This window comes from Stenella coeruleoalba (assembly GCF_951394435.1).
Source record: "Stenella coeruleoalba genome assembly, chromosome: 3".
In the NCBI taxonomy this organism is placed as follows: domain Eukaryota; kingdom Metazoa; phylum Chordata; class Mammalia; order Artiodactyla; family Delphinidae; genus Stenella; species Stenella coeruleoalba.
Genome location: NC_137148.1, coordinates 173,788,734 through 173,816,587, shown reverse-complemented (window position 1 = coordinate 173,816,587; position 27,854 = coordinate 173,788,734). Strand labels below are relative to the sequence as shown.

The 27,854-nt window shown below is 60.5% G+C and overlaps 1 protein-coding gene across 4 annotated transcripts; it reads left to right on the top strand.

Moving 5' to 3' along the window:
- Positions 1-287: 287 nt before the first annotated feature.
- On the top strand, positions 288-26,892 carry PALM (paralemmin). 4 transcript variants are annotated; one of them, XM_079918188.1, is made up of 9 exons: positions 288-470; positions 12,557-12,608; positions 13,081-13,161; positions 13,360-13,490; positions 15,030-15,192; positions 16,825-16,846; positions 18,355-18,414; positions 20,846-20,977; positions 24,295-26,892. In XM_079918188.1, the coding sequence occupies exons 1-9, from the start codon at positions 466-468 to the stop codon at positions 24,822-24,824; spliced, it is 1,176 nt and encodes a 391-aa protein (XP_079774314.1). In that variant the 5' UTR covers positions 288-465; the 3' UTR covers positions 24,825-26,892. The 4 variants fall into 4 exon arrangements, with proteins under 4 accessions (XP_079774314.1, XP_079774316.1, XP_079774317.1 ...); XM_079918190.1 differs by lacking the exon at positions 20,846-20,977; XM_079918191.1 differs by lacking the exons at positions 18,355-18,414; positions 20,846-20,977.
- Positions 26,893-27,854: the final 962 nt, after the last annotated feature.

The following is a 27,854-nucleotide window of genomic DNA, read 5'->3' as shown; positions in this document are numbered from 1 at the left end:
CGGACCAGGAGCCGGGCAGGGGTGGGATGGATGGCGGCCAGGCTGCGTCCCAGGCCGACTCCGGACTGGCTCGGCCGGAGAATCAGCCCCGCGCCGAGATGGAATGAATGGGTCGGAGCGGCCGGAGGTTCCGGCGGGCCGGGCGGGCAGACGCCTGGCGACCGGGGCGCGGCGGCGGCGGCGGCGGCGGCCGGCAGGAGGCGCAGGCGGGCGGCGGCGGGAGGCGGGAGCCGGCGGGAGGGGGCGCGAGCGAAACGCGGCGGCGGCGGCGCGCGCGCCCAGCCCACCCCCCGCGCCCGCCGCCGCGCGGACAATAAACAGCCGCGCGCGGGGCGATGCCCGCGCCGGTGCAGCCGCCCCCGCGCCGTTCTGCCCAGGCCGCCAGGCCTTAGCCCGCCGGCCCGCCGGTACTCCCCGCGCGCCCCCGCCGCCCGGCCTCGCGGACCCACGGACCTCGGCGGGGAGATGGAGTGAGTAACGCGCTCGGGCCGGGGGCGCCGGGGAGGCTGAGGCCCCCACTCCCGCCGCCACCGCGCGGGCAGGGAGGTGACACGGGGCTTCCGGGATCCCCGCTCAGCCCGGGAGGGACTCGGGCTGGGTCGTGCCCGACCCAGGCCTCCCCACGATTCGGCCCCGGCGGCCCACGGGTTCCTGGGGACTCGGGCGGCAGCGGCTGGGGGCGGCCCGGGACGCGCGCGCGGGTGGGGAGGGGATGCGCTGTGTCTCCGCCCGCGCTCGGCCCGCGCCCCCGGGGCAGGCCCTCGTCCACTTGGGGCGATGGGGCGACCCTCCCCACTGCCCCGGCCGGCCGTGAGCTCACTCCCCCACCCCCAGCCTGAGCTCGCCGTGCCCTGCACCCTGCATGCGCACCGGCCGGTCCTCCCTCGCCTGGCTGCCCTCCCCAAGGGCCTCAAGTGCTGTCCGGAGCCCCTGCTAAGGCGGGGATCCACCCGCCCGAAGTCCCGGCTTGTAGGGGGCTTTTCTCCAGGCTTCCAGGTCTGGGATGTGTGTGAGACCAGAGGACCAGGTGCTTTCCAGCAGGGGAGCTTGGGTCTCATGTCTTCCTGGGGAAAGTGTCCCCCGAGGTGGGGCCCCAAATGATGTAGCCAAGAGCCCGCTGGCCCCCGTGCGAATGCGGTGGGCAGCCTGGGTCTGGGGGCTTGGGTGAGGAGCTGCCGGGCAGCCGGTCCTGCACCAGGAGGTGCCCAGTGAGTGTGCCTGGTCGCTTCCCACGCAGGTCGTCTCTTCCTGGCGTCAGGGCATCCCCCCACACCCCCACTCCCACAGGTGGATGCAGGGAGGTTGTGGGGTGCGTTTACGTGGGCAGGGGGCTGGGAAGGGGGTGTCTGGTGTCCCGCAGCCCACCTACCCTGTCCCAGGGCCAGCAGCTGCCCCACTGTGGGCCGGGTCCCCACCCTGCCTGGGGCCGGACATGGAGGTCCAGCCAGCCCACCCGGCCCGGCTCCTCTGCCCTTCCCACTGGGTGTGTTTTCTGAGCCTGCAACTTTCCTCCAGGGATTCACCCGTGACCCGCCACACCCTCAGCTGGGTGGGAGCCGCTGCCTCCTGCCTGCCCCCCTCCCAGGAAGGCGACACCCTATGTCCTCTGCTTTTGAAAACCCAGACAAAGGCCCAGCCCGGCCCCGGGAGCCCAGCCAGGGGCTCAGGGGAGCCGGGGCCCAGACCAGTCTGCTGCGTTCCCCTCACTTGTTTATCTGCTCTTGGGGCCCAAGGGGAGCCTGTGGGCCTGCCCACAGCAGGCCCTAGGCAGGGTGTGGCCCCGGGGAGGGGGCTGCCTGGGGGAGGAGGGGTGAAGAGGGAGGAAACGCCCACTCAGAGCAGAGGAGTGAGATATTCCGGATGGACCCCATTGTTTCCTTTCGAGCCCCCCTTTCATTCTCGATGAGGTTATGGAGGCCCAGAGAGGGGCAGCTGCTGGCCCATGGTCACACAGCACACGGAGGGCCCCCGGGTGCTTGCTGCCCTGCCCCCAGGCCTTCTTGGTCATGGGTCAGATATGGTGCTGTGGGTCCACCGTTAGGCAGGTCGCTGGCTTTTCTGGGTGCAGGCGTGGGACAGGACTTGGCGTTAACCGCCTAAATAGCCGTGCGAGATCTCCAGTCCCCAGCACTCCGGGGTGACGATGGGTGGGGAGAGGCTCCATCTGGTGCCGCCCTACGTGAACACCTGCCCAGGCTCTCCGTCCTTCTCCACGAGGGCAGAGCAGGCTCCAGGCGCGGAGGCAGCAGCCGCTAGGACGCAATCGTCCACCTCCTTCCGTTTCCATGGATTTTGCCATCGCGGGAGATGGTGGCGGCTTATGGTGGTGCTGGAAAGTTTCTTTTAAAGAGACGTTTACGACTCTGACAATTTTTCGTTGATTTAAGGATTAAACGAATTTTCATTAACTTAAGAATGAAAGGATTCTTACGAGGCAGGCCGCGTGGGCGCTGGGTGGTGCTCTGAAGGTGGGACAAGGGTGGGGCCTGGGTGGGGGATCCGGAGCTGGGTGCATGTGCTATGGGGAGGATTTGCTGTGTGGCCCACGTGAGGGTGAGGTGCTTCTCCTCTGGGACCCTCAGGCCCCGGCTGGTAAATAAAGATATTTTAGCTGGGAGCAGCCACCTCAGATGTCCAAACCCCTCTCCCGGGTGAGGGGAAGGCTCAGACCCCGGGACGGAGCAGGAGAGCAGAGCAGGAGAGCAGAGTTGGGTCGGGACCTTCCCAGAGCCCTGACCGCCCTGAGGCCTGGACAGTTTCAAGGAGAACGTCTCCACTGGGTGCTAAGTGGGTTCTTAAGGCTGCTTTCACACTTGCGAATCTCCCTTTAATGAGAAGCAGAACCAGTTAAAAGGCAGCAGTACCCAGTGATAATTGAACTTAATAACAAGTTTTTCTTTTCATCGTGTATCTATTTTTTTTTTTTTTTTATGTTTTTACTCTGATGTGTGTGGTAGTGGCTTCTGGTTTTCTCAGTCTGGGTAACGATGTGACTTTGTTGCCTTTGAAAACAAAGGGGTTGGATTTAAACAGTGAGTGGATTTGAAGGGAAGGGACAGGCAGCTGATACTAGAGGTGGTGGCAGGAATGCGGGAAGGTGGTCTGAGATGTGCAGGTGTGATTTCTTTACTTAACAGTCATTGAGCGCTTGCTGTATACCAGGCCCTGTTCTGAGTGCTTTGTCCACGGGGACATACTTGGTCCTTATAGCAGCCCTGTGAGGTGGGGAAACTGAGGCACAGAGAGGTGACGCGACATGCCTGAGGCCACACAGCCAGAAAGGGGTGATGTTGGCATTTGCTCCTGGGCCATCCTCTTAGGTGACAGGGAAGGCTGGGGAGGGGGTCTTTGCACATTCCTGTATCCGGGGGCTGTGGGCTGTGGGGCTCCCAGGTATCCTGACATCGGCTTTTCAGCCTGGTTGGCTGGCTGGGCTACACAGAAGGTGGCCTTTGTTGTGGTCTGGGCTCCAGGGGCCATCTGCCCTTGCATCCACCCCAGGGACCCCTTCTGTGACTGCTGACTTTGGAGTGGGGCATGGAGAGGGGGTTTCTCACCCCCCATGGGCCTCGGTCATACCACCCCCCTTCTCTGGGCCTCACTTTTCTCATCTGGTGAATGGAGACACGAGCCCACCCAGGCCCCTCCTGGGTGGGGTGCAGCTAGGGGAGGGTGGGTGCTGTAGGGATCGGGCCCTGTAAGGACCACTCACAGCTCTGTCCCAGCCCCATGGGGAGGGCCCATCTTCAAGGGCTTCGGGCTTTGATGCAGGAAAATGGGTTGATTTTCTTAAAGAGTATCACGTCACCTTTTTCCAAGTCTGGGACCCTATTCCCTCCATCCTGTCTCTACCCAGGAAGCCTGTCATCTGTTTTGGGTTTTTGTTTGTTTGGTTGGTTGGTTGGTTGGTTTTGGCCACAACGTACAGCTTGCAGGATCTTAGTTCCTCGACCAGGGATCAAACCCGGGGCCCAGCAGTGAAAGGGCCGAGTCCTAACCACTGTCCCACAAGGGAATTTCCTCCTCTGTTCCTTTAAGAAACACTCCCTGGGCTTCCCTGGTGGCGCAGTGGTTGAGAGTCCGCCTGCCGATGCAGGGGACACGGGTTCGTGCCCCGGTCCACGGGTTCGTGCCCTGGTCCGGGAAGATCCCACATGCCGCGGAGCGGCTGGGCCCGTGAGCCACGGCCGCTGAGCCTGCGCGTCCGGAGCCTGGGCTCCGCAACGGGAGAGGCCGCAGCGGTGAGAGGCCCGCGTACTGCAAAAAAAAAAAAGAAAGAAAAGAAAAGAAACAGACCCTGCTGATCACCCTAGTCCTGTGCAGGATCAGAGGGGTCTGGGTCTGGAGGAGCCCATGGAGGGTCTTCTCTGAGGTGTGGGGAAGGTTTCCTGTCCATTCTGTCATGGACCTTTTCTGAGAAATATATTTAAGGGCTTACCCAGGCAGGCAGAAGGGTGTTCCTGGTGGAGAGACTGGTCTGTGCAAAGGACCAGAGGTGGGAAATGTGTTGGGAGAAGGCAGTGTTCTTTGGTTTGTGCTCTTGGGGCCAGGTCCTTCTGGGCCTACAGTGCCCAGCTGGGGAGCCCCAGGGAGCCATGGATGGTATCTGAGCAGGGGAGGAGTGAGGTTCTTACCCAGGCACCAGAAAGAGGTTCTGGCAGCAGAGGGTCCAGAGCAGGGAGAAGCAAGTCAGATCTCAGCCTGGACAGGGACAGTGTGAGCAACTTGGGGAGAAAAGCGAGAGCCGGGGGAGGGGCGGCAGGACCTGATGTCTGGGTCGGCGTCCGCTGACTTCAGAACTTTGTGGTGGTCAGAGCTGCCCACAGGGACGGTGTCCTGGTCAGGGCAAGATGGCCCAGCCCCTGCATGTGCTGGGAGGCTAGAGTGCACCCTGGCCATGCTTCAGAGGGGTCTCCACGCGGCACGAGATGGCTGGGTGGAGGTCATGGTGCCTGAGGAGTGGAGAACTGGGCTGTGGCGTCTGTCTCCTGCCAGACAGGTTTCAAGCAGAAACTCAGGGCAAGTCAGAGCCCATCACTGGACCAGTCTGGACTGGGACAGGTACTGGGAGGCGAAGCCCAAGCCAAGCCCCGTGGTGGGCAAGACACACGAGGACCAGAGTGAGGGCAGGCCTGGGAGCCCAGCCTGGGCGGTGGGGGGAGGGCAGCTGGCTTGGCGGGAGGCTTCTGGTAACACTTGTCAGGGAGCGGGCAGGTGATGACCAGGTCAGTTTGTGTTCAGATCCTTCTGACCCTGCAGAGCCTCGGGGCATGGCTGGCAGGGCCTTACAATGCCCCGTGGGGTGGGCAGGACCCCAGCTCTGGCCCCAGCAAGGCCCTTGGTGAGAGGGCCAGCATTTCTGCTGTATCTATGTATATCTTTATTCTTACCAGCTTTTTTGAGATATCATTCACACACCACACAATTCACCTATTTAAAGTGTACAATTCAGTGTTTTCAGCACATTCAGAGTTGTACAGCCATCACTGCTAATTCCAGAACGTTCCATCAGCCCCAGAAAACCCCGTCCCCGTCAGCAGTCACTCCCCACCCCCTCCCCAGCCCCTGACAACCACGAATCCACTCTGTGTCTGTGGACTGGCCTGTTCTGGACGTTTCCCATCAATGGAATCACACACTGTGTGTCCTTCTGTGTCTGGCTTCTCTCACTGAGCATCGTGTTCTCAGGGTCCATCACGTTGTAGCGAGTGTCAGGGCTTTGCCCGTTTTCAGGGCTGAGTGGTGCTCCCATGTTTGGAGGGACCACATTGTGTTTATCCATCATCCGTTGATGGGCATTTGGATCGCTTTATATATTAATTTGTAAGTCACGTCCGAGGTGGTTGGGGCATGTCCTCTGTCCTTTCTTGGATGTGAGGCGCCCAGGTCCTGTTTTAGATAAATGTAAGATGTGACAGTGAGTTTCTTTAAAAAAAGGAAGTGATCACAGTACAGATGGTCCCTGGGGGTGGCAGGAATGTGACAAGGGTGGGGAACCCTTAGGTGGGTTCCTCCACTGGAAATGGAAGGACCCTAATTGATGTGCTGGCCCAGTGGACATTTATTGAGTACTTGCTGTGTACCAACTGTTGGGGACACGGCAGGGACAAAAAGAGACAGTCACTGTCATTGTGGAGAAATCAACAGAATAAGTTAAATTATTAGGTGTTTCCTGATGGTGAGGGCTAGGGGGCGGTGTTGGGAGGTGCTGGGGTTAATTAGGGTCAGAGGAGGCCTGAGTGAGGAGGTGACATCTGAAGACAGGCCCGAGGGAGTCAGTGAGCCCCTTGGAGACCTGGCAGAGAAGTGCCCCAGGCCTGGGGACACGGTCAGTGCAAAGGCCCTGAGGTGGGATCGTGCCTGGAATGTTTGAGGTGGTGGGAGCAGCCAAGTGAGGGGTGGGAGGGACCTTGGGACTTTGGGGCTGGTCTCTGCTGCTGGATTTGCCTGAAGCCGAAGGGCCCGCATTCATTCCCTGCTGCCCCATCCTGTTGTGAGGGCCCAGGGCAGGGTCCAGCTCACCCCTCCCCATCCCAGGTTAATAGGCAACAGATTTGCTCCCCTGGGTCTGGGACCTGCTCCAACCTTGGTCCCCACCATGGGAGTGGAGATGTCTCTCTGCCTTGAAGCTTCTAGAAAGCCCACGCCTCATGGGCTGTTCACCTCACCAATGACAGCCGTGTTCCCGGGGGCCCACTCGTGCTGAGTGCTGAGGGGCTTCGAGAAGGGGGATTCCTTCCTGATGAGGGGAGAGACCTAGGAAGGCTTCCTGAAAGAGGCAGCTGTGTTTGAGCTGAGATTGGAGGTGGAGGAGAGAAAGGGGAAGGCAGGGAACTGGGGAAGGGTGAGGGACAAACACAGGGGCTTGAACTGCGTGCTGAGAGGCTGAGGTTCACTCAGGGTGACAGGACTGCGGGAGGGTCTGGAGCGAGGAAGGTGCTGGCGCTTAGGAGGAACCCAGTCTGGGGCTGGGAACCAGCCTCCCCCCACTCCATCCCCCACCCAATGGGGGAAGGGGCCGCTGGGCTCCCTCTCACCCCCCACACCCGGCACCGCGTGACTCTGCCTCTCCCCCACCCCCCCACCTGTGGCCAAGGTCGTTGTCAGCTGTTTCCTTTCAATCAGCACAGGAATGTTCCAGCGCTGGGCTCCTCGCCTGTCTGGACTGGGACCCCCTCATTCCTGCTGGAGCTGCCCAGGAGTGGGCTCTGGAAAGACAAGTGTCACCCACACACACACCGGCCTCCCACCTCCCTCCCCTGGTCCCTCCTGCCCGCTGGGTGACCTTGAGCTGGTTGTGTAACCTCTCTGGGCCTTTAAAAAATAAACGCCCGAAACGCTGAGGCCTCTGCCTGGCTCGCTGGGTTTGGGTCTCATTAGCTCATCTCCTGGAGCAGGATTATCTCACGCGCTCCCAGCCGACGCCCTCGCCGAGTCCTGAGCCGCCCACAAGGCTGCTCGAGCCCAGAATTTTCTCCACGCGCCATAAAAATAATCGCGCAAGGACCAGACACCTGCGCGTGCTGATGGTGGGCGTCCTGACAGAGGGCATGTCCCTCCACCAGCAGCTGCGAGCTGCGGCCCATTGCCCAGAGGAGCCGGTGCAGGCTCAGAGACGCTCGTGGCTTGCCCCGGGTCACACAGCCAGCGGAGGCAGCCGCCATGCTGCGCTAAACCCTCCCCATGCGTTTTAGCCAAAATTCAGCTTCTGCGCCCAGCTTGTAAAATCTTTTGTAATCTGGCCTCTGCTTCCCTCACCGAGCCCAAGTGAGCATCTCAACCATCCCACTGACCACCCCTACCCGCGCCAGACCTCAGGGAGACCCTGCGCTCCGTGTGCCCGACCCTGCCTGGGTCCAGGTCCCCACTTCACCATTTAGATGCTTTAGTCCATTCATTGATAAAACAGCCATAATTATCCCACGTGCCTCACAGGATCTTCAGGAGACTGGACGCTGAGCAAATGTGTACAGACCCCGCTCCTCCCCAGACTCAGTTTTCCCTTCTGTAAAGTGGGGCTGAGGCCCGCCCGCGGAAGATGGTTAGCGCTGGGGAAGGTGTTCCTATTGTATTGCTGTTTTATTAGGGTTCCATCGTCCTATTTTGTTTTACTTTTCGGATTTATGATGCTGAACATTATCTTCGCTTGACCTCGGCTGCCTCACACCGAGGGCGGGTTCAGACCCTTCCCGGGTAGAAGCCCCTCCCTGGGCAGACGCACCTAAAACCAGAACGGGGAGCCCTCCCCGCTGCAGCAGGGGTCGGGGAGACCCTGTTATCCATCCAAGTCCCACCCTGTTTAGGCAGCCCCTGACGCCCGAGGCCGGAAGCCCCTCAGGCCCCCAGCGCAGGGCTGGGGACTGGAGATGCTTGGCGCCGGCCCCACCCCCGCGCGCCTGCAGGCCTCGGCGTTGCCATGGGGATGGCGCGGTTGCCAGGGCGACCGCCTCCCGTGGGCCCAGCCATCCATCACCAGAGGCGGCGGCCGCGCCCGGGGCGGCTCTGGCGCCCCCAGGCCCGGGGAAGGGCACCTGAGTGGGGCTCACAGCCTGCGCCCCTCGGGCTGTCTGGGCTGAGACAGCCAGGCGGATGGGGAGGGATAGAAATTCTCTGCCTGGTCCGGCGCCTCTCCTTCGTGTGTCCGCCTGACCTTCCCCTGCCCTCGCTTGGCCCGGCAGGGACTGGCCGCCCTAGCGAGGACACTGCCCGCCTTGTCTCCAACCTGGAAAGCTGACCTCACAACCATCCCTGTGTCCCTGTGTCTGGCCCGAATGGCCACCTGCCTGTCAGGGTGGGGACCCGGCATTAGGCGGCTTGGTAACTCTGCCCGCCATGGCCCTATTTGCACTAGGGTCTCAGCGGCTATGCCCCCTCCCCCAACTCTGCCTCCTGCTTGAGTGGGTCCCTGGAGGCCGCGCTGGGGCTGGGAAAGGGGAAGCCCTGTGGTGTGGCCTGGAGCTGGGCAGTTGTAGTTTGAACCCCAGCTCTCACTTCCTAGCTGTGTGACTTTGGGCAAGTGACTCGCCCTCTGTGGGCCTCAGTTTCCAGCTATGGGAAGCGTGTAGCAGGCAGAGGGAACATCAAGTGCAAAGGCCCTGAGGTAGGGATGAACTTGGTGCAGGGCAGGCATAGCCAGCAGGTCCTGGTGGCCGGAACAGAGTGAGCGGGAGGGAGAGTGGAGGGCGCCAGGGCAGGGAAGGGGGTGCGGGCTGGGCCTTGTGGTGTTTTGCAAAGGGTGGTGGGAGCCTGGGGGACTTGAGAGCAGGAGAGCGACCGGTTTGGATTCTCATTTGGAGAAGCTGCCTCTGGCTGTGGGCTGTCAGGGGGGCAGGGAGGTGGCAGGTGATGGTGGAGGCCTGGGCTGGGATGGGAAGTGTGGCGTCTGCAAGAGTTGAGGAAACAGGCCTGTGTGGGGAGCTCAGGGGGTGGCACCCTGCCGGCGTCACACAGGGTGAAGGGGCAGACCCAGAAATCCAGCTGGCCTGGCCCTTCAGGAAGGGCAACTGAGTCAGATAGCTGGATCAAGCCTGTCTTGAACTCCACCCAGCTGAACCCAGCCTCCCTGAGGAAGGACGGGGGAAACTGCAGAGGGTGCAGCTGGTACTGCTGGGCCCCTGGGAGGGGAGGAGGTGCCTCCTCGGGAGGGAGGAGCTGGGTGGGGTCACCTGGCTGGGGCGTGGGAGCCTGATGACTTCACCGGTCTCAGCAAGGCCAGGAAACCACCGAACCCTAGTGGGGCGGCCGGCTGGGGCACTGCAGCCCGGGATGGATGTCCACCTGGCAGCCGCCCGGCGGGGGGTGGGGGGGGAGGGCGGGGGCGGGGGCTTGGGTCGGGGTAGACCCCGAGCGCTCTGCGACTTGGGGCCTGTTTCCCTTCCGAGCCACAGCAGGCGGGAGACATACAGGAGCGTCCGGAGCTGGGGTGTGCTGATGGAGAAACCGAGGCCAGACCCACAGGGTCTGTGGAGGCCTCGGGGTGGCCCTGATACAAGGCCAAGGAGTGGGTGGGGCCCAAACACGGTCTGTAATTTCAGTGCCTGCCGTGCCCGTGAAGATAAGGGGCTCGGGGCAAATGGGGGGACAGGCGGGGGGTTGTGGCTCCCATGCTCAGAACCCCTTCGTGCCCGCCAGGCCCTCGCCCATGAGACGGGGCGTCCAAGAGTGGCCCTGTGGTCATTGGGGATTTGAGGCGGACGGTCCCAAAGCCCCCCGCTTGGGCTTGAGACCCTCCGCCCCCCACCCCCCTTTTGCATTGTCACAGCGGCCCTGGACGCGTGAGGTGATTCTGAGGCCCGTTGGAGAGGATGTTCTGGGCTTCAGGGGTCCAGTCATTTCACTGCACCTACTGTGTGCAGCTTCCAGACCGGAGACTGGGAAGGGAAGTGTCAGGCTCTGAAAGCTCCTCTTCCCCCACCAGGTGGGGAGGGGGGATGCAGGAGAGCAGGGATGACTCATCCTCCAGGTCCTGGGCCTCCTGCTGGCCCCGTGCCCCCACAGAAGGCCCCAGAGCCTCAACAGCGTGAGGTCCTGTCCCTTTAAGGGCACCTTACATTTATCCAGCTCCTACTGCATACCAGTTTAAGGCTAAAACTGCACATGGATGGGGCAATTCCCCGGTGGTCCGGTGGTTAGGACTCAGCACTTTCACTGCCAGGGTCCAGGTTCAATTCATGGTCAGGGAGCTAAGGTCCCGCGAGCTGTGCGGCGCAGCAAAAAAATCAAACAAACAAAATGTGGATGGGATGAGAAGGGAGCCTGGGGTTGAATTTCAGCTTTGCTGCTTTTTTGCTGTGTGTTTTTGGGAGGCTCACAGCTGTCTCTGGGCCTTTTGGAGTCCTGGGAGACTCCAGGTGAGGCGAGTGTGAGAAGCGCCAGAAATCCCAGGACAGCATCGAGGACTTTGCCGGCCAAAGGTTGTGGGGTGGGGCTTCAGGGTCCTTCCTCCCCCAAGTGTCCCTCCCAGGGCTGGAGAATGCTGAGGCTGAGGAGGGGGCGGTCTCGGTCAGGCTCTCCGTCTGAGCGGAAAGGTGATACTGCTCTTCCTGAGACACTCTTCTCCAGGCTTTGATTCCCAGGGAACTCCTATGAATCCTCAGAAGCCCAGCTTCAATGCCCTTCCTAGGTCTCTAGACTGGGCCTCACTCCTCATGTCCCTTGGCCCTGCCCCGAGGGGTGGCAGGAGGGTTTGTTGGGAGGAATTAATGCGGGAATAAGGCTGCTTGGAGGGGACTTCCCTGGTGGTCCGGTGGTTGGGACTCCCTCCTTCCAATTGATAAGTGGAATATTTATAAATGGAATGGAATACGTATAAATGGAATATTTCCTGCCATATCAATAAACAAAGGATGTCACAGTCATCAACGATCGCAGCCCTCCAGCGTGAGCCGGTGAGCCCTCAGGAAACTCAGGGCTAAAAAGAATACCTGCCATCTAGCAGCCGTCAGACTGCAGCCGCTCCCTGCGGTGAGCCCTGAGGAAGCTCAGGATGTGGCAGGATACTGGCCCCAGAGAGCTGAGGTGCACATCAAAGGAATGGTTTCAGTGAGCCCAGACTGTTGCATCTTCCCATACACGGAAAAGCGCTAAACTCCTTAACTTGAGATATCTGATTTTCTTTATCTTTTATTTTTTTAAAGGTTATTTTACGACACGTAGGTTTTTTTAAAATTTATCTTTGGCTGCGTTGGGTCTTCGTTGCTGCGCGCGGGCTTTCTCTAGTTGCGGGAGCAGCTACTCTTCATCGCGGTGCGCGGGCTTCTCATTGCGGTGGCCTCTCTTGCTGCGGAGCACGGGCTCTAGGTGCGCGGGCTCAGTAGTTGTGGTGCACAGGCTGAGTTGCTCCGCAGCATGTGGGATCTTCCTGGACCAGGGCTTGAACCCGTGACCCTTGCATTGGCAGGTGGGTTCTTAACCACTGTGTCACCAGGGAAGTCCTGGTTTTCTGTAATTAACTATAATCTTTTGACGTTCCCGACTACCTGCCCTTGTTGCAAAACTCCTAGATGTCCTGGCTTCCCCCCTCGCCTCCTCGGAGCCGTTTCTCAGAGTTATCTGAAGCTCTGTCTCCCGGGCTGCAGTCCTCATTTTGCCCCCAATAAAACTTAATTCCCGGGCTTCCCTGGTGGCGCAGTGGTTGAGAGTCCGCCTGCCGATGCAGGGAACACGGGTTCGTGCCCCGGTCCGGGAAGAAAAAAAAAACCAAAACTTGCAACTCTCACATTGTGCATATATATTTTTTTAAGTCAACACGATGCAGGGGGTGAGGGTTCCATCCCTGGTTGGGGCACTAAGATCCCACTTACCTCCTGGCCAAAAAACCAAAACGTAAAACAGAAGCAATATTGTAACAAATTCAATAAAGACTTAAAAAAAAAAAAAAAGGCTGCAGGGAGAGGAGGCTGGTGCCTCTGAGGGGGGTGGGTAATGGCCCTATGCCGCGGATGGGAAACTCCGGCTCACCCAGCAGGAAGACACAGGGTGGGGATTGGAACTGGATCTGCCAAAAGCAGGGTTGGGGTGGACCCCCTACCTCACTTGACCTTTTCTGTCCCCCCAGGGTCCTGGTGGCAGAGACCACGTCCCAGCAGGAGCGGCTCCAGGCCATTGCAGTGAGTTTTTCCTGGTCCCGAGGATGGTGTGGCCAGTGGGGGCAGGCTGGGGGGACCTGGGGTCTCAGGGGCTCCCCACACCCAGCCTGGGGCTCCAGGACGCAGAACCCCAGTGTGGAGTGGGAAACTTGAGTGCCTGCTGGTACTTCCCCACAAAATGAAAATGTCGAGATCCCCTTAGTCCTCAGAATGTGGACTCTCAGGCCGAGAGCCCTCGCAGAGCCCCTGGGCAGCCCACCTGCAGGGGAGAGACTGTGCTGGCATGTGGGGGGGGGGGGAAGGTGGGGGGACAAGCTGCGGGGAGGTGGAGGGGGACAGGAGGGGGGCAGGTAGATGGCACAGTCTGGGGCATAGGTGGGGGGGCCAGTGGGATGCCATTTACAGAAAAAGCGGGATCCATGTGGGCAAAGACTGGGCGTTTGTGGGGTCTCCGCGCCCCACGCCCGCCCTGACCGCGTGGTCCGTCTGTCAGGAGAAGCGGCGGAGGCAGGCGGAGATCGAGAACAGGCGCCGGCAGCTGGAGGACGACCGGCGGCAGCTGCAGCACCTGAAGGTCCGGGCGGAGCCTCGGCCAGGGAGGGGGCGGCAGCGTCCAGGGACCCCGGCCTTGGCCGGAGCAGGGGGGCAGGAAGGCTGAGGTGACCCCTATTCTGATCCCAGTCCTGACTCAGACCCTAACCTGACCCTGACCGCCACCTCAACCTGACCCCAGCCCCGACCCTGACTTTGACCTTGGTCCCCACTGTCCCAGTCCAAGGCGCTGCGGGAACGCTGGCTGCTGGCGGGGACGCCGTCCTCAGCCTCGGAGGGGGACGAGGACATGAGGAGACAGATGCAGGAGGACGAGCAGAAGGCGCGACTGCTGGAAGAATCCATCTCCAGGTGGGTGGGGCCGCGGCAGCCGCGGAGGGCTCGGTGAGATGCCCAAGGAGTGGGATCCACCCGCGGGCCCCTGTGCCCGGGTGGAGGGGGCGCTGTGGGAGGAGCCTCCCACCCAGGCTCGGGGAAGGGGGGTGTGCTGCCTGTGTGACCCCTCCTCCTCTCCACCCCGCAGCGGGGCGTGAGGAGGCAGGGCGACGGTGCATCTCTGAGCGTGGGAGATGCGGCCTCCCCCTAGGCTTCCTGGCGCCAGCCCAGCTGGCTCTTCCCGGCGCTGATGGAGCCGCGGAGGCACTGCAGCTGGGCCTGCAGGAAGCCGGGGGAGGGGGCAGGCCGGGGAAAGTGACCATCGCCCTGGGCTGGGACAAAAGGCCCGGAGGAGTTTCCGGGCAGGCAGGCCGGCGGCCCAGGCTCAGCTCCCGGGGCAGCGGGGTCATGCGGAGGGAAGTGACAGCCAAAATTCCAGTGTCCGCTGGGCCAGGGAAGGCCCTAGAGGCATGGGCCAGCCCGCCAGCCAGCGGACGCTGAGGCGGGCCCCGCAGCGGGGACCTTGGGATCCTGTCTGGATGTGTTTCATCTGGAAGAAAGTGGGAGAGTATTGGCTGGGATTCCCTTCCCCAGGCCTCAGTTTTCCCACCTGTGACCTGTGTGCCCAGATGGAGGCGGGGCTGAAATGGGCCCGGGAGAGGTGGTAGGGACTGAGCAGGCCGAAGGCTCTTGCGGGTGGGATGGAAGGTGGATGGGAATCACCGGCCACCGGGGGCTGGGCCAGGTGGTCTCCTGCCCCTCCCACCCTGCTGGGTACAGCCCTGTGCCAGGGGAGGGCCTGCCCTTGAGCCTACTGTGTGGCTGGCTTTCGGGGGCCTTGGCTTTCTTCCTGACGGGGCAACCCACTCCTCGGGTGGTTCCATCACCTGCATTTTGCCTGCTCAGTGTCCCCACTGGACACCTCCTCCTGGAAGCCCTCCAGGCTGACCCCAGCTGTGTCTAGCCTGCCAACCTGGGCTCACTTTGTTAGGGGGCTGCAGACTGACCCGCGGTCTGTCCTGAGTCTTCAAGGAGAACGTGACCCCGGGTGCTGAGTGCCTTTGACGTCTGCAGCCCAAAGGCTCAGGCAGGTGACACTTCAGGCGGGATTGAATATGCCTGTCTTGTTTTCACTGGGTTTATGTGCACCATTATCTTCTAATACTTGGAAAGTAACATGGTTTTTCCAGTTTCCCTGGAGAGATGAAGATTCCTGTAAAAATAAATGTATTTGAGTGGGAAAAAGGAGAGTCTGTTGGAAGCAAAAACAGGAGTAACCAGTGGCACGGGCGGTGCAGGGATCCAGGGACCAGCCGGCCCCTGGGTTCGGGTCCCCGCTCTGCGGCCTGATGGCACTGCTCCAGGACTCCATTTCCCCTGCCATGAGCGGGAAGGAGGACACCTCGCAAGGTCGTTAGGAAACATCCAAGTTAAGGAGGCCCTTCTGGGATGTGCCGGGCGGTGCTAGGCACCGTAAGTGCCCGGCAGGGTGGTCACCTCGTGCGCCCTCCCCAGGCTGGAGCAGGAGATCGAGGAGCTGGAGAACGCGGATGCGCTGCCGGCCGCCGCCAAGGAGAGCCCGGCAGCCCCGAGCCCTGCCCGTACCCCCGCCCCCGCCCCGGCCCCACGCCCCGCCCAGGAGGACCAGAGGGCCGAGGCTGTGCTGAATTCTCAGCAGGTAAGAGGTTCCCGGGGCGCCGCCCTGCTGGCCCAGATCCAGACGCCCTCGCCGCCTCTGGGGCTGTGGCCAGTGGCGCATCCAGATCCCAGCCTGGCCACTTCCCAGCTGCGTGACCAGCATGCTTTGCTTTGCCTCCCTGGGCCTCGGTTTCCCTGCCGTGCGGGGGTGTCCTGGGGGGGTCAGTGAGTCAGTGGAAAACCAGCATTTCACGGGTAAAGGGTCTTTCCCTGCTTGGCATCTTTCTCACGTTCGTGAGCACAGCAGGCATCACCTGTCTAATCCCCACAACAGCCCTTTCAGGTGCGAGCAGCGTCCCCATTAGATGGAAGGCAAAGACTGAGGCCCGGGGAATTCCCTGGCGGTCCAGTGCAGCGCTTCCACTGCAGGGGGCACGGGTTTGATCCCTGGTCAGGGAACTAATATCCCGCATGCCACGTAGTGCAGCCAGAAAAAATAAAATAAATGAAAGACTGAGGCCCAGAGGGGTTGAGAGACTGGCTCAAGGCCGCACAGCTGAGGAGTGGTCTTTCCTGGGCTCAGCCATTGATTCCCTGGTGTGACATCCAACCAGGTTCAGGTGAAACCAGACCCTGGAACTCTGGACCCCGAGCTCGTGGTTGCCACAGTGTGTTAAGGCAAATGTAGAAGCCTCCCAACCACCTTTGTTGTCTTCAGGACTCGGGGCTGTGGGACACGCCTCCTCTGCCCCCATCCACCCTTGTTACCCCCACCCCAGATGAGCTGCAGCTGGGGAGACATCCCTGCTGTGTGCCCCAGTCCTTCTCCAGCTGCTGCTCTGATAGCTTCAGTCTGGAGCCTACAGACCTACCCTCACTGTTTCCCAAGGCTTGGTTGGGGCAGACCAAGAGGACGTAGACCCAGGCCCTGGCCTCCCTGAGCTGTTGCTGAGTGGGCAGACGGGCATGATCAGGCAACTGCAAGCACAGGAAGGTGGTCGGACCTATTGTGGGGGAGCATGGGGTGCTGTGGAGTCCCCATTGAGGTGTCTGATTCATGGGAGGGCTGGGCAGGCTTCCCAGAGATGGGTTTTGAAGGTTGAGTAGGAGTTCTCCAGGCTCGGACTCGAGAGGGGGTTTTCCGTGAGGTTGATTGAGCACAGACTGCGTGCTGGAGTGGTCTCTGCCCTCACGATGCCCACCTCCTGGCTAGGTAAGTAACATGGTAACCTGAGGGACAGTCCAGGATGGGGTCGGGGAGCCACCTTTAGGTTGGGTGGTCAGGGGGCTGAGCGAGCAGCCAGCCAAGTGGAAATCCAGGAAGGGCCTTCGAAGCGGAGGGACACTGCTCATGTAACAGCGAGGAGACCAGGGACGCTGGCCAGGGATGGGAGGAGGCAGGAGAGGCCGGTGGGTAGGTCTCCGCTGGCACAAGCCCTGGGGCTCACCAGGAAGGGTTGGACTTTGTTCTGGGAGCTCTGGGAGCCCCGGGAGGCTTCTGAGCAGGCTGGGACCTTTCTGGCTGTCTGGGGGATCGGTCCAGGAGGAGACAGCCCCTGTGATGGGGTCACCTCTCAGCCAGGCCCTCCCCAGGCTCCGGCCTCGGCAGGTGGGACACTGGTCATGTGGGAGGGGGCGCCGGCACCCCTGACCTCTCCGTTCTTTTTTGCAGGCCCCGGTGGGCACGCCCAAAGGTACGTCTTCGGGAAGGGGCGGGCCGAGCCCCGGCGCCCTCTGCTGGCCAGATGGGGGATGGCAGGCAGGGGAGGGTGACTTTAAGGTGCTATTGTTGCTAAAAAGTAAAAATAATAGCACAATGACTCGCATTGTCATTGTTCTCAGCGAGCCCCGACTTTGAGCCGGCCCAGTGCCCCTTAATATCATTTCATCGAATTTTCACAACATCCCTGGGTGGGGCTGCTGCAGCACCTGTGTTACAGGTGAGGAAACTGGCTTTGCCGGGGCGTGTCTGGCTGAGGTCTTAGCCCTGGGGTGGGTCCATCCTGTCCACGCGGGGTACCTGCCCTTGGCCGGCCCTGCCCCTGTTCCACACCCACTTGCTCTGGGCTCCAGGGCAGGTGGGTGGGCTTCAGTTTTCGCATCTGTAAAACTGGATTGGTGGGGCTGAGACACCAGGGTCCTGGCTGTCCTGGAGATAGTGCGCTATTTAAAAGGACAAGGGTCCTGGGACTTCCCTGGCGGTCCAGTGTTTAGGACTCAGCACTTTCACTGATGGAGCCCGGGTTCAGTCCCTGGTCAGGGAACTAAGACTCTGCAAGCTGCGTGGCACAGCCTTAAAAAATAAATAAAACAAAATGTAAAATAAAATAAAAAGACAGTGGTCCCACACACACAGGTGCAGAAGACTGCCGTCCATAAATAAAACAAAATGTAAAATAAAATAAAAAGACAGTGGTCCCACACACACAGGTGCAGAAGACTGCCGTCCAGGAAACAAAAAAGCCCCCCCGCCCCGATTTATTACAGGTATATAGTGTATACATCTACAAACACTTCACATGTTCACATGACATTTAAATACATACAGTTAGCTGTAACAGTTTATTAACTATATTACTAAGTATATTAAATTTCTTTAACATGTTGTATTTTAAAATATATATTGAGCGTCTCTATTTCTGTGTGTAAAGGCATGGAAAGAGCGCCACCAGCCAGGATTGGAGGTGGTAGCCAGAAGTGTCTTTGGCCTGATTTGTCATGAGTTAATTATTCATGAGGAGAGAATGTCTCCTTGTCTTACTGTGGAATTAAAAATTAATAATTAAAAAAAAAAATCCATGCAGGCTTCTCAGGGATTTTGTGAAAATCATTTGGGTCAAAGAGATGGGCAACGGACTGTGGGGCTGAAGTGTGTTTTCTTTGGGGGGAGCGATCCCATGTGTGTTCGGGGGTTCTGGGCATGCACACATGTGCGGAGGGGTCCAGGTGCATGCACGTGTTAGGGGGAGGATCCAGGTGTCTGGGTGAGTGTGTGGGAGGGTGGTCTCAGTGTCTGGGGGTGTCTCCACATGCCTGAGCGTGTCCACGTGTCTGGGGTGTGTCCATGTGCCTGGGGGGATTACCACGTGCCTGGGGGGAGTCCATGTATCCGGGGGGTGTCCACATGTCTTGCAGGGGGGGAAATCTGTGTGTTTTCTCATCTGAATCTGTCTCTCTCTCTCCCTTTTGCCCCCCCGAGCAGAGAAGCGAATCTCCAACACCCCCCTGAGGACGGTTGAAGGCTCCACCATGATGAAGGCCGGTGGGTTGGCCCCAGGCTCAGACCCATGTCCAGCCACTGTCCTGGGCTGAGTGTCAGCCCTGGGGGGCCTGGGGGTCCAGGTCAGGGGGCCAGGTCGGATGCAGACGCTTCCTCAGCAGTACCTGGTGGGGGCTGTGGTTATGGGTGGGTGGCTGGACCAAGGCCGCAGCTCTGAGCCTGGGTGGGGCCGGGCGCCCCCTCTGCTTTGGCACATCCGTCACAAGCCAGCTCAGCTTCCCCGAGAAGATGGGCCCCCTCGCATGGCATTTCTAACCTGATGCCCCTCCTGGCTTCCATCCCCCAACCTCGCCGCTCGCTCCTGGGACCCGGGAGGAGGGAGGCGGGCACAGGCTCGCACGCTCACTGCAAACCTTCCCTCCTTCATCATCGTCGGCCCACCTTGGGAGAGGGAGTGAGCACCCTGTCCCTGGAAGTAACCAAGCAGGGCAGTCCGAATTAGTGCTCAGCGCTCTACAAGGTCAGGTTCACATCCCTGCTTGATCACATGACGGCTGGCACCGGGTTGGGGGGGGGGATTGTAGTGACCTCGTGCCCAGGGCCCAGCACAAACCCAGTAACGAGAGTGAGCAGAAGTCAGGACGAACGGCAGAACCCTGTTGCTGCTGTCCCCGAAGTTAGTTTGGAGGCACAGAACCAAGGGGGGCAGCGAAGACCAGGGCGTGATGACACCGGGGGTGGCCAACAGAAGGGGGTGTGCCAGTTAGAGCAGCCCTGCCCAAGAGCAAAGCCAGAGGCCCCCAGCCGGTGACCTTGAGCAGTGCACAACCTGCCCAACTGTATGTCTGATGGTGGGGTGTCAGGCTTCAGAGGGATGTGGGATTACAGAGCATCCTTCACCCACTTATTCATTCTATGATGCTTGCTGAGCACCTGCTGTGAGCCAGGCAGGAGAGACGCAGCCAGGAGAGCAGGGGTTCTGACGGGAGTGAGAGCCTGTATGGTTAACTTACAGAGAGGATACAGCAGAGCACGGGGAGCTGGAGAGGGGACCATTTGAATTAAAGGGCTCAGGGGAGGCCTAACTTAGGAGGTGACATTTGAACAAGGACTCGAAGTGAGGGCGCGAGGCATGCAGGTGGGGCGGAGGTCACACCAGGAGGGGTCACCGCCAGTGCAAAGGCTCTGGGACAGCACTGCGCCTGGCGGGTGGGTAGGACCGCGCGGAGGCCAGTGCTGGTTGGAGCAGCCTGAGTGAGGCGGGGAGGGGGAGGAGATGAGGGCGAGGAGGGGACCGGGCGGGTCAGGCCATGCAGGGCCAGGGGTGGGGGTGGGGGGTGGCGTGTGAGCCCTCAGGGCGGCTGGCAGAGCAGGGACGCGCCCCGCTGCGTTCTCACAGGCGCTCCCTGGCGGCTTCGGGGAGAACAGGCCGTGGGCGGCGGCGGGAGACAGGGCGGAGGGGACGGCGGGGGTCCGGGAGGGGTGGGGGGGGCGTGAAGGTGGGGCGTAAATGGTGGAGGATGGCGGGTTATTGTGTGGGGGATGGGGGGATGATGGCGAGGGATGGTGGGGGGAAGTGGTAGGCATGGCGGGGAGGGGGAAGGATGGTGGGGGGATGAAGGGAAGGGATGAAGGAGGAAATGGTGGGGCAGATGGTCCAGGAGGACTGTGGGGGACAGTGGGGAGATGGGGGAGGGCTGGGGAATGGTGGGGGCGGATGCAGCTCTTCTCCCCCCCCCCCCCCCCCCCCCGCGCAGGGGCTGCGGAGGCACGAAAAGTGGGCGGGTTCTGGGAGTCCTCAAGGCAGCACCCAGGAATTTGCAGATGGACCGAGGAGGGGGTGTGGGAGTGGTGAGAGAGGGAGGAGGGAGAACGGAGGTGTCCTTGTGAGAAATGGGAGGACCTGGGAGGGGCAGGTTGGGAGGGGTCTTGGCCGTGGTGATGTGGGCCCCTTCATGGAGGAGGGCTGGGGACCCCGGGCAGACGATGTCTGCACAACGGGGTCAGATGCTGGCTGTTGAGCGATGGCCTTAACGGGTTGTGACTGCATTCGCGTCCAGAGGGAATCATCCCCTCTGCACAGTGGAGCAGATGAGAATATCGCTATATCAGTAGTCGACTTAGACGTGCAGCACAGAGAACGCGGCAGTCCAGAACATTGTGGGGCGCGAGCTTGCTCACCCGCGTTCCAGCCCTGGCTGGAGTGGGCCAGGGTGAGTCACTGGGACAGTTCAAGACTTTGCAGACGGGGCGGGGTGGCCGGGGTGTCCTCGGATCACCAGCACAGGAATTCAGACCCCTCGCCCACGGGACTGGGGAGCTAGGGAAGGACGCTGAGCTGGGGGGGGGGGCCGCGTCGAGGGCACCTGCTGCTTGGCTGTGCGCTGCCGGCTCCCCTTCCTGGCTTCGCTGCAGCCCGGCGGGGGGCACATGGGCAGGTGGGCCGCGGCGTGACCCGTGCCTCTCGTGCCAGCCATGTACTCGGTGGAGATCACGGTGGAGAAGGACAAGGTGACAGGGGAGACCCGGGTGCTGTCCAGCACCACCGTGCTCCCCCGGGAGCGCCTCCCTCAGGGCATCAAGGTCTACGAGGACGAGACCAAAGGTACGCGCCCCTCCCCCGCCCCGCCACCGCCCCGCCAGAGCCTGAGGCCCAGTCCTCCCTCCATCCAAGGACCCACCTGGAGGCGTGGCCAGCGCCAGGCTGGGCTGGGGAGGCCCATCCTGAGTGGCGCCTGCTGTCCTGGGTGCTTCCCGGCCAGAGGGCCCAGCCCTTCAACCCCGATTTCACAGATAACTCATTTAAATAGTTACTGTTGTAGTAAAGGCTACAAAAAAAAAAAAAAAACCCCAGAGGTGCGGAGGGGGCCGAGTGAGGGTCCAGCAGTGCGGGGAGGGGGCAGAGGAGGTGAGAAGGGGCACAGTGGGCGTGCGGGAGCAGTGCGCCTGGTGAGGACACAGCATGTGCAAAGGCCCTGAGGTGGGATGGAGTTTGCTGGGCTGGGGAATCGAGAGGAGCCCATGCGGCTGATGCGGAGTGTGGAGGGGGATGGTGAGCCTTGGCGGGGGTGGCAGGGGCCACGGTGCTGAGATCTGGTTTGGTTTTTAGGGTTCCCTCTAGCGGCTGGGAGGGGAGCAGGCTGTGGGAAATACCCACAAGGAAGCTGGGAACGGCAGGAGAGGGCAGCCTTCCGCAGAAGCTCCTGAGTGCCTGCCTCTCTCTCTATATAATTCACAGAACGTAAAATTCACTTTTTTTTTTTTAACTAAGGAAAACTTTCCTTTAAACTGTGAAATCTGTCAGAATTTAGACAGCCATCTCGTAAACATCTTGGCACTTAAACTTTTGTTTACTTTCGGCATGACCTGACGGGGGAGGGGACATCTGGGGCAACGTTTGCTGTGATGCCAGGGATAGAGGCAAACCTACCTTAGTAAAGATAACATTTTAAGAAGATGTTAAAAGTACATTTGAAGTCAAGGCAAACATTTGCTTTCTTCAGGACATGGGGTCCCCAGAGCTGGTCCCTTGAGTCAAGTATAGAATTAGCACAGCTCAGCCTCAGGGTCCATTAGTGAGTCTGTACATGCTGCCCTCGTGAGACTATGGAATTTGGAGAGAGAGGATGCAGGACACCCGTACAATTCAGCATACAGCTCAGTGGGTTTTGGAATATTCACCATGTTGTACACCCTCACGAGCTGATCCCAGAACATTTCTGTTCCCCAGATAGAAGCCCCACCCCTGCCCCATCCCCACCACGGCAACCACGAATCCACTCTCCATCCGTGGATTTGCCTGTTCCGGACCTTTGCCGTCTATGGAATCACACACCGTGTGGCCTTTTATGTCTGGCCACTCTTACTGAGCATTACGTTTTCAGGGTTCATCCATGTTTATATTTTATGGCCGAGTAATATTCCAGCGTATGGATGGACCCCATTTTGTTTATCGAGTCATCAGCTGATGGATGTTTGGAATGTTTCCACCTTTCGGTTTTATGCTGTACAAGTTTTCGTGGGGGCGTATGTCTTCGCTTCTCTCGGGTGATACCTAGGCACGGAACTGCTGGGTCACGTGGGGACTCTAGGTTTAACCATCTGAGGAACTGCTGGGGTGTTTTCCACAGTGGCTGCACCATTTTACTTTCCCACCAGCCGTGCGTTAGGGTTCCAATTTCTCCACATCCTCAACAACCCTCATCATTGACCATTTTTAAATTGTTATTATTATTATTGCCATCCTAGTGGGTGTGAAGTGGTATCTCACTGTGGTTTTGATTCCCAAAGCCCCGTGTTCTTAGAGCTTCAGGCCTCTGGGATATCCAGGATGCTATCAAAGGGGTCTTGTCACAGCCCAGCTGTGCTGTAATTTGGGGGCATCGACCCAAGTAGAATCCCAGCTCCAGTTCTCACGGGCTGTGTGGTTCCCGGGCACGTCCCAGCTGCCCCATTTCCTGGACAAGGGTGAGACCGCACAGGGCCAAGGAGCAGAGATGTCTGTGCTCACAGAAGGTCCTCACCTTGGCCGCTGAGCCCCGCCTGGCCCAACCCCTGGGGATTCAGGACCCGCCAGACTGGACTCTGTTGCTTAGCAATGGGAAGGTGATCCGTTTCCATGGCAACCAAGGGCTCGGATTCCTACCCTGGGGCAGTGGCCAGTGGGAAATACCTAGCTTGGGTCTGTGTGACCTGGGCACACCCCACCCTCTGGGCCTCGAGCCCGAAGTCACTGCAAGGCCTTGATGCATGGACGCCCCTCCCCAGGGATTTGGAAACTGAGAGTGGAAAGCACTTTCCTTCTGGCCAGAAGCCAGAGACTGGCCAAGCCTGAACCTTGGCCTGGGAGGAGGCGAGTCCCCGGGGTGTCCAGTGTGTCCCTCCCTCCATGCTGAGCAGCTGGGCAGCTGTGTTTCTAGAAGGGCTGTGATCTGAGGCTGGCATCAGACCACAGCTGGGACTCCTCCCGGGTGCCGAAGTGCGGTCCTCAGAGACTGTAACACAGGTTAGAAAATGACACATCAGCGGGACACGGGGGACAAAAGCCGGAGAGATTGGAAAATACACTTAGCAAGCTTGACTGCACACATAAAACTCTGCCCAGTGGAGAATACACATTCTTTTCAAACAAGGGTGGAGCATTTTCGGAAAGTGACCATGTCCTGTTACAAGGTTGTGTCTTACACTCTGTTTTCCTGGACCACAGTCCCCCGCTCCCCCAAATTGAAAAACGCTCTTCTAAATAAATCTTGGCTTAAAGAGGCAATCAGTCAAAATGGAAATTATAAGATATTTACACTTGAAACAGAATGACGTAAAGTAATCCATGAACCGCAGCCGAAACAGAGCTCAGAGGAAAATGCATAGCCTTTGGGGCATTGACTAGAAAACAGGAAAGATGGGTGAATGAACTAAACTTTAATTCAAGATCGTCCACATGAGCTCAAGGAAGGAGGAAATCAGAATCCCCGCAAGTCCTCATGAAAGGAATGCCTAGACCGGTAGAAAGAGCAGGGTCCGGCCGCAGCCGGCTGTGTGACGTGGGGCTCGTTAACTACCCTTCTCTGAACTCCATTTTCTCCGTCTTTGCGACGGAAAAAAACAGACCTACTTTGCAAGGTAATCACCTGGGAGCAAGTTGACTGGGGAATAGGGAAATGCTTCAAACTGCGAGACAATAAAATCCCGATTCATTTATTCTTGCTTGGTTTCTAACATGCTTTTGTGCCTATACATTTTCCTCTGTGCACCAATTTGCCTGTGCCCACAGATGCCCGCAGGAGCTTTGATTGTCAATTGGTTCCAAAGGTGTAATTTAGTTTATGATTCCCCTTGAGCCTAGAGGTGGCTCTTAGCCTTGCCAGGCCTCCCCTCCTGTCTGGGAACCAGCTCACTCTCTCCTTCTCTCCCCCCACATGCCAGTGGTCCACGCCGTGGACGGCACGGCGGAGAATGGGATTCACCCGCTGAGCTCCTCGGAGGTGGACGAACTCATCCACAAGGCGGACGAGGTCACGCTGAGCGAGGCAGGGTCTGCGGCCGGGTCAGCAGAGCCCCGGGGGCCGTCGGAGGAGGCAGTCCGGACCACGCCGTCCAGGCGGGAGATCACTGGAGTTCAGGCCCAGCCCGGCGAGGCCACGTCAGGCCCTCCTGGCATCCAGCCGGGCCAGGAGCCCCCGGTCACCATGATCTTCATGGGCTACCAGAATGTGGAGGATGAGGCTGAGACCCAGAAGGTGCTGGGCTTGCAGGACACCATCACCGCAGAGCTGGTGGTCATTGAGGACGCGGCCGAGCCCAAGGAGCCCGCCCCGCCCAACGGCAGTGCGGCCGAGCCCCCTGCCACCGAGGGCTCCAGGGAAGAGAACCAGGTGGGGCTCGAGGCCCCTGCCAGCGACCCCCAGGACCTCGACATGAAGAAGCAGCGCTGCAAATGCTGCTCCATTATGTGACCCACCCGGACCCCCAGACCCCGGCCCCGCCCTCCACACCAGACACCCACACGGCCCGGCCCTCCTGGCGCCCGTCCACCCTCCACCCACAGTCACGGGCCCAGGACATGCTGTGTCTTCACACGTTCCTTCTGAGTTTTCTTTCACCGGAAAGAGAGGGACAGGGGTTCCCCCCTCCCGTCACCCCCCCACACACCCTAAACCACTGAGCCGTGTACCCACGCCTGGTAGGAGAGACACGGACACACCCGCTTCTCCCCAAACGAGGGCCCCCCCATGTCACGGCAGCTCCACAGATGCGGCTCTTGCCCACAGCGGTCCTGGCTGGTGTGACCTGGAGCCTCCAAGCAGCCCCAGGCCAGCCCACCTCCCTCTGGGCCTCCTGCCTGTGCCTTCCTGCCACCTCCAATGAGGTCCCTGAGGGGACACCCTGCCGGAGAGGGGTCCCGGGAGCCAGGGGTTCTGGGGGCCTGCTCTGTCTCCGCTCAGCCTCTGGAAGTGGGGGGGCGTTCCCTGGCCAAGGCGCTGGGTCCAGATCTCGGGCAGTTGGGCTGAGGCTGTGCCTCTTTGGGGAGCCCAAGCTCGAGGTCTCGGAATGGAGTACGGGCCCCGCTGGACACCCCAGCCTGATGTGCCCCTCCCCCCAATGCTCTATGTGGGCGCAGCCAGTGGACGATGCAACCTGGGAAGGGGGAGCCCTGAGGATATGCCACCCACTCAGGAGGGCCGTGACCGCTGTGCTGTCTTCTGGCCGGGCTGGGCCGGGGGTCTTCGAGCTGCCTCCTGAACAAGGCAGGGCCACGTGAGCCCCTTTATGTCCTGAGCTCCCACCCCCTCTGGGCCCTCCTTCCTCCTGGTGCTAATTCAGGGACCCTGGGGGACTGCCCCTGGCCTGGCCCCTTCTCCAGCCTGCTTGGACCAGGGTCCTGGGTCTCCCCACCCGTACCCCAGAGATCAGGCCCACCGCCAGCTCTGCTGGGCTTGGCTCATTCTGGGCAGTGGAGGGGGGCACACCACCTGGGACAGGGAGCTTCCCCTGGGTTGCAGCTGGAGACCCCCATTTGCTTCCCAGCCTGATGTGCGCCTGCCCCCCTCTCACTGGAAGCGGTGAGGGGCGAGGGGCTCCCCTCCTGGGGGCAGCTGACACCTAGATGTACAGACACATCTCCCTGGTTGCAGCCACACTCGTCCCCAGAGGCACATTAGTGCACATGCTCACAGGCCCTCTCGTGTGGGCTGTGGATGACCAGGCCCCATCTCGGCCCCTCCCCTAGGGACCTGCAGCCTGGTGCCCAGGGCCCAGGCCGCCTCCCACCTCAGCAGGGTGGGTGCAGGGGCCGCCCTGGACCTCAGCCTGGGTCCCCATCTCGGCTCTGCCCCTGGGTGGCTGGGATGAGAGGCCCTCTCTGAGGTGACCCTGAGCAGTGGCCATGGAACCCCCCCTTCCTCCTCGACTCCACCTGAGTCCTCGAGCTGTGAGCCTCCGCTGAAGTGCCCTTGCTGCCCGCTCTGCTTTCAATGTGTGATGAGGCCCCAATGTTCTTGACTTTCCCAGAGACGCAAATAAACAGTGTGAACAGCCCCAGGGCCTGGAGTTCTTGGATTTCACCTGCGTGGGGAGGGTACGGCCAGGCCAGCGGGTAGGGCGCCGCCGGTGTGAGGCTCACAGAGCCCAGGGAGCTGGTTTCTCCTGTCTGCGGCCCACGCATCCCTCAGACTCACCCCAGTGCTGTGGGTGAGGGAGTTGGTGGAGTTCCCACCGGCACCTGTGGGCATCTGAGCTGCACCTGGGCAGGTAAGGCCTGGAGGTAAGGGGGCAGCTTCCGGTGGCAGGCCTTCCTTTCTGTTTCCTGTGGAGTCCTCGGGTTCCACACCTGGTCCACCCCATCCTTTGGCTTTGAGGCTGCCCCTTGCTGGGCTCACAGCCCCCGGGGGGCCGACACCCCTAAGCTCTGCCGAGAAGTCAGCCCCTGGGAAATGGGTGGGGACACGGGGAGGAAGCATTTATGGGGGCTGCCACCCCTGCTTCTATCACTATGTGATCTGGGTGGGAGGAGTGGCTGCTCCCTCTGGGCCTCGGTTTGCCCACCTGTACAGTGGGCTGTGTGAACCCTGAGGGGGAGGCCACCCCAGTCTGGGAGCAGGAGAGTGAGTCCTCACCTCTCAACATGTGCCCCTCAACATGCTGGATGACCCAGTCTGCCCTTTCCCCCCGTGAGCAGCCCTGCCAGATTTGGAGCTGGGGGCCCACTGGATGGAAGAAGAGACTGAGGTTCAGAGGGGTCCCACAGTCAGCCAAGGGGCAGGTCAGGACAGAGCCCTAGCCCGGGGGACAGAAGCCCCATCCACTGTGTCCCCTCCCCCGTTGACTGACCACTGTGCCCAGTGGCCTGACTTTCCCGCAGACACTGGGTTCCGTGGCTCTGGCAGGTCCTCTGCACCTCGACCAAGAATCAGGACAGCCAAGCACCTGGGACACCCACCACCCTCTTCGAGCCTCCGTGCCTCCCTCTGTCAGTGGGGCCCGGGCCCTGCCCATCCCAACGCTTTCTGGTGCCTTTATGTCCTCATTTGGCCCTTTATGTAGAAGTGGGCTGGGGGCATCTCCCAGCCCTGTGATGTCCCCATTTCCCGGAGGAGGAAACAGAGGCTCAGAATGGTTAAGTGGGATTTGAACCTAGGCCCAGCTTAACGCCCCCAGAGACGAGGGAGCTGGGCTGGTCCCAGAAAGGAGCTCTCTGGGGAAATGGCCCCAAAGGGTGGGTTAAGCCAGGTGGCACAGTGGGGGTTTGGACTTGAACCCCCACCCCCCACCCCGAGAAACAGCAGCTGGTTCGTGGACCAGCCATGTGACCCCGGGCAAGGGACAGCGTCTCTCTGAGCTATGCTGAGAGGTGATGGGAAAGCCAGACGGCAGCTGGAAGGTTTCTGGGTGAGTTCCGGCTGCAACTTTGTGGGCTGGGGGCCCCTGGGGCCCGAGGGGCCGTGCACCATGGGCGTGGTGCCTGCCCTCTACTCTGTGGTGTCGTC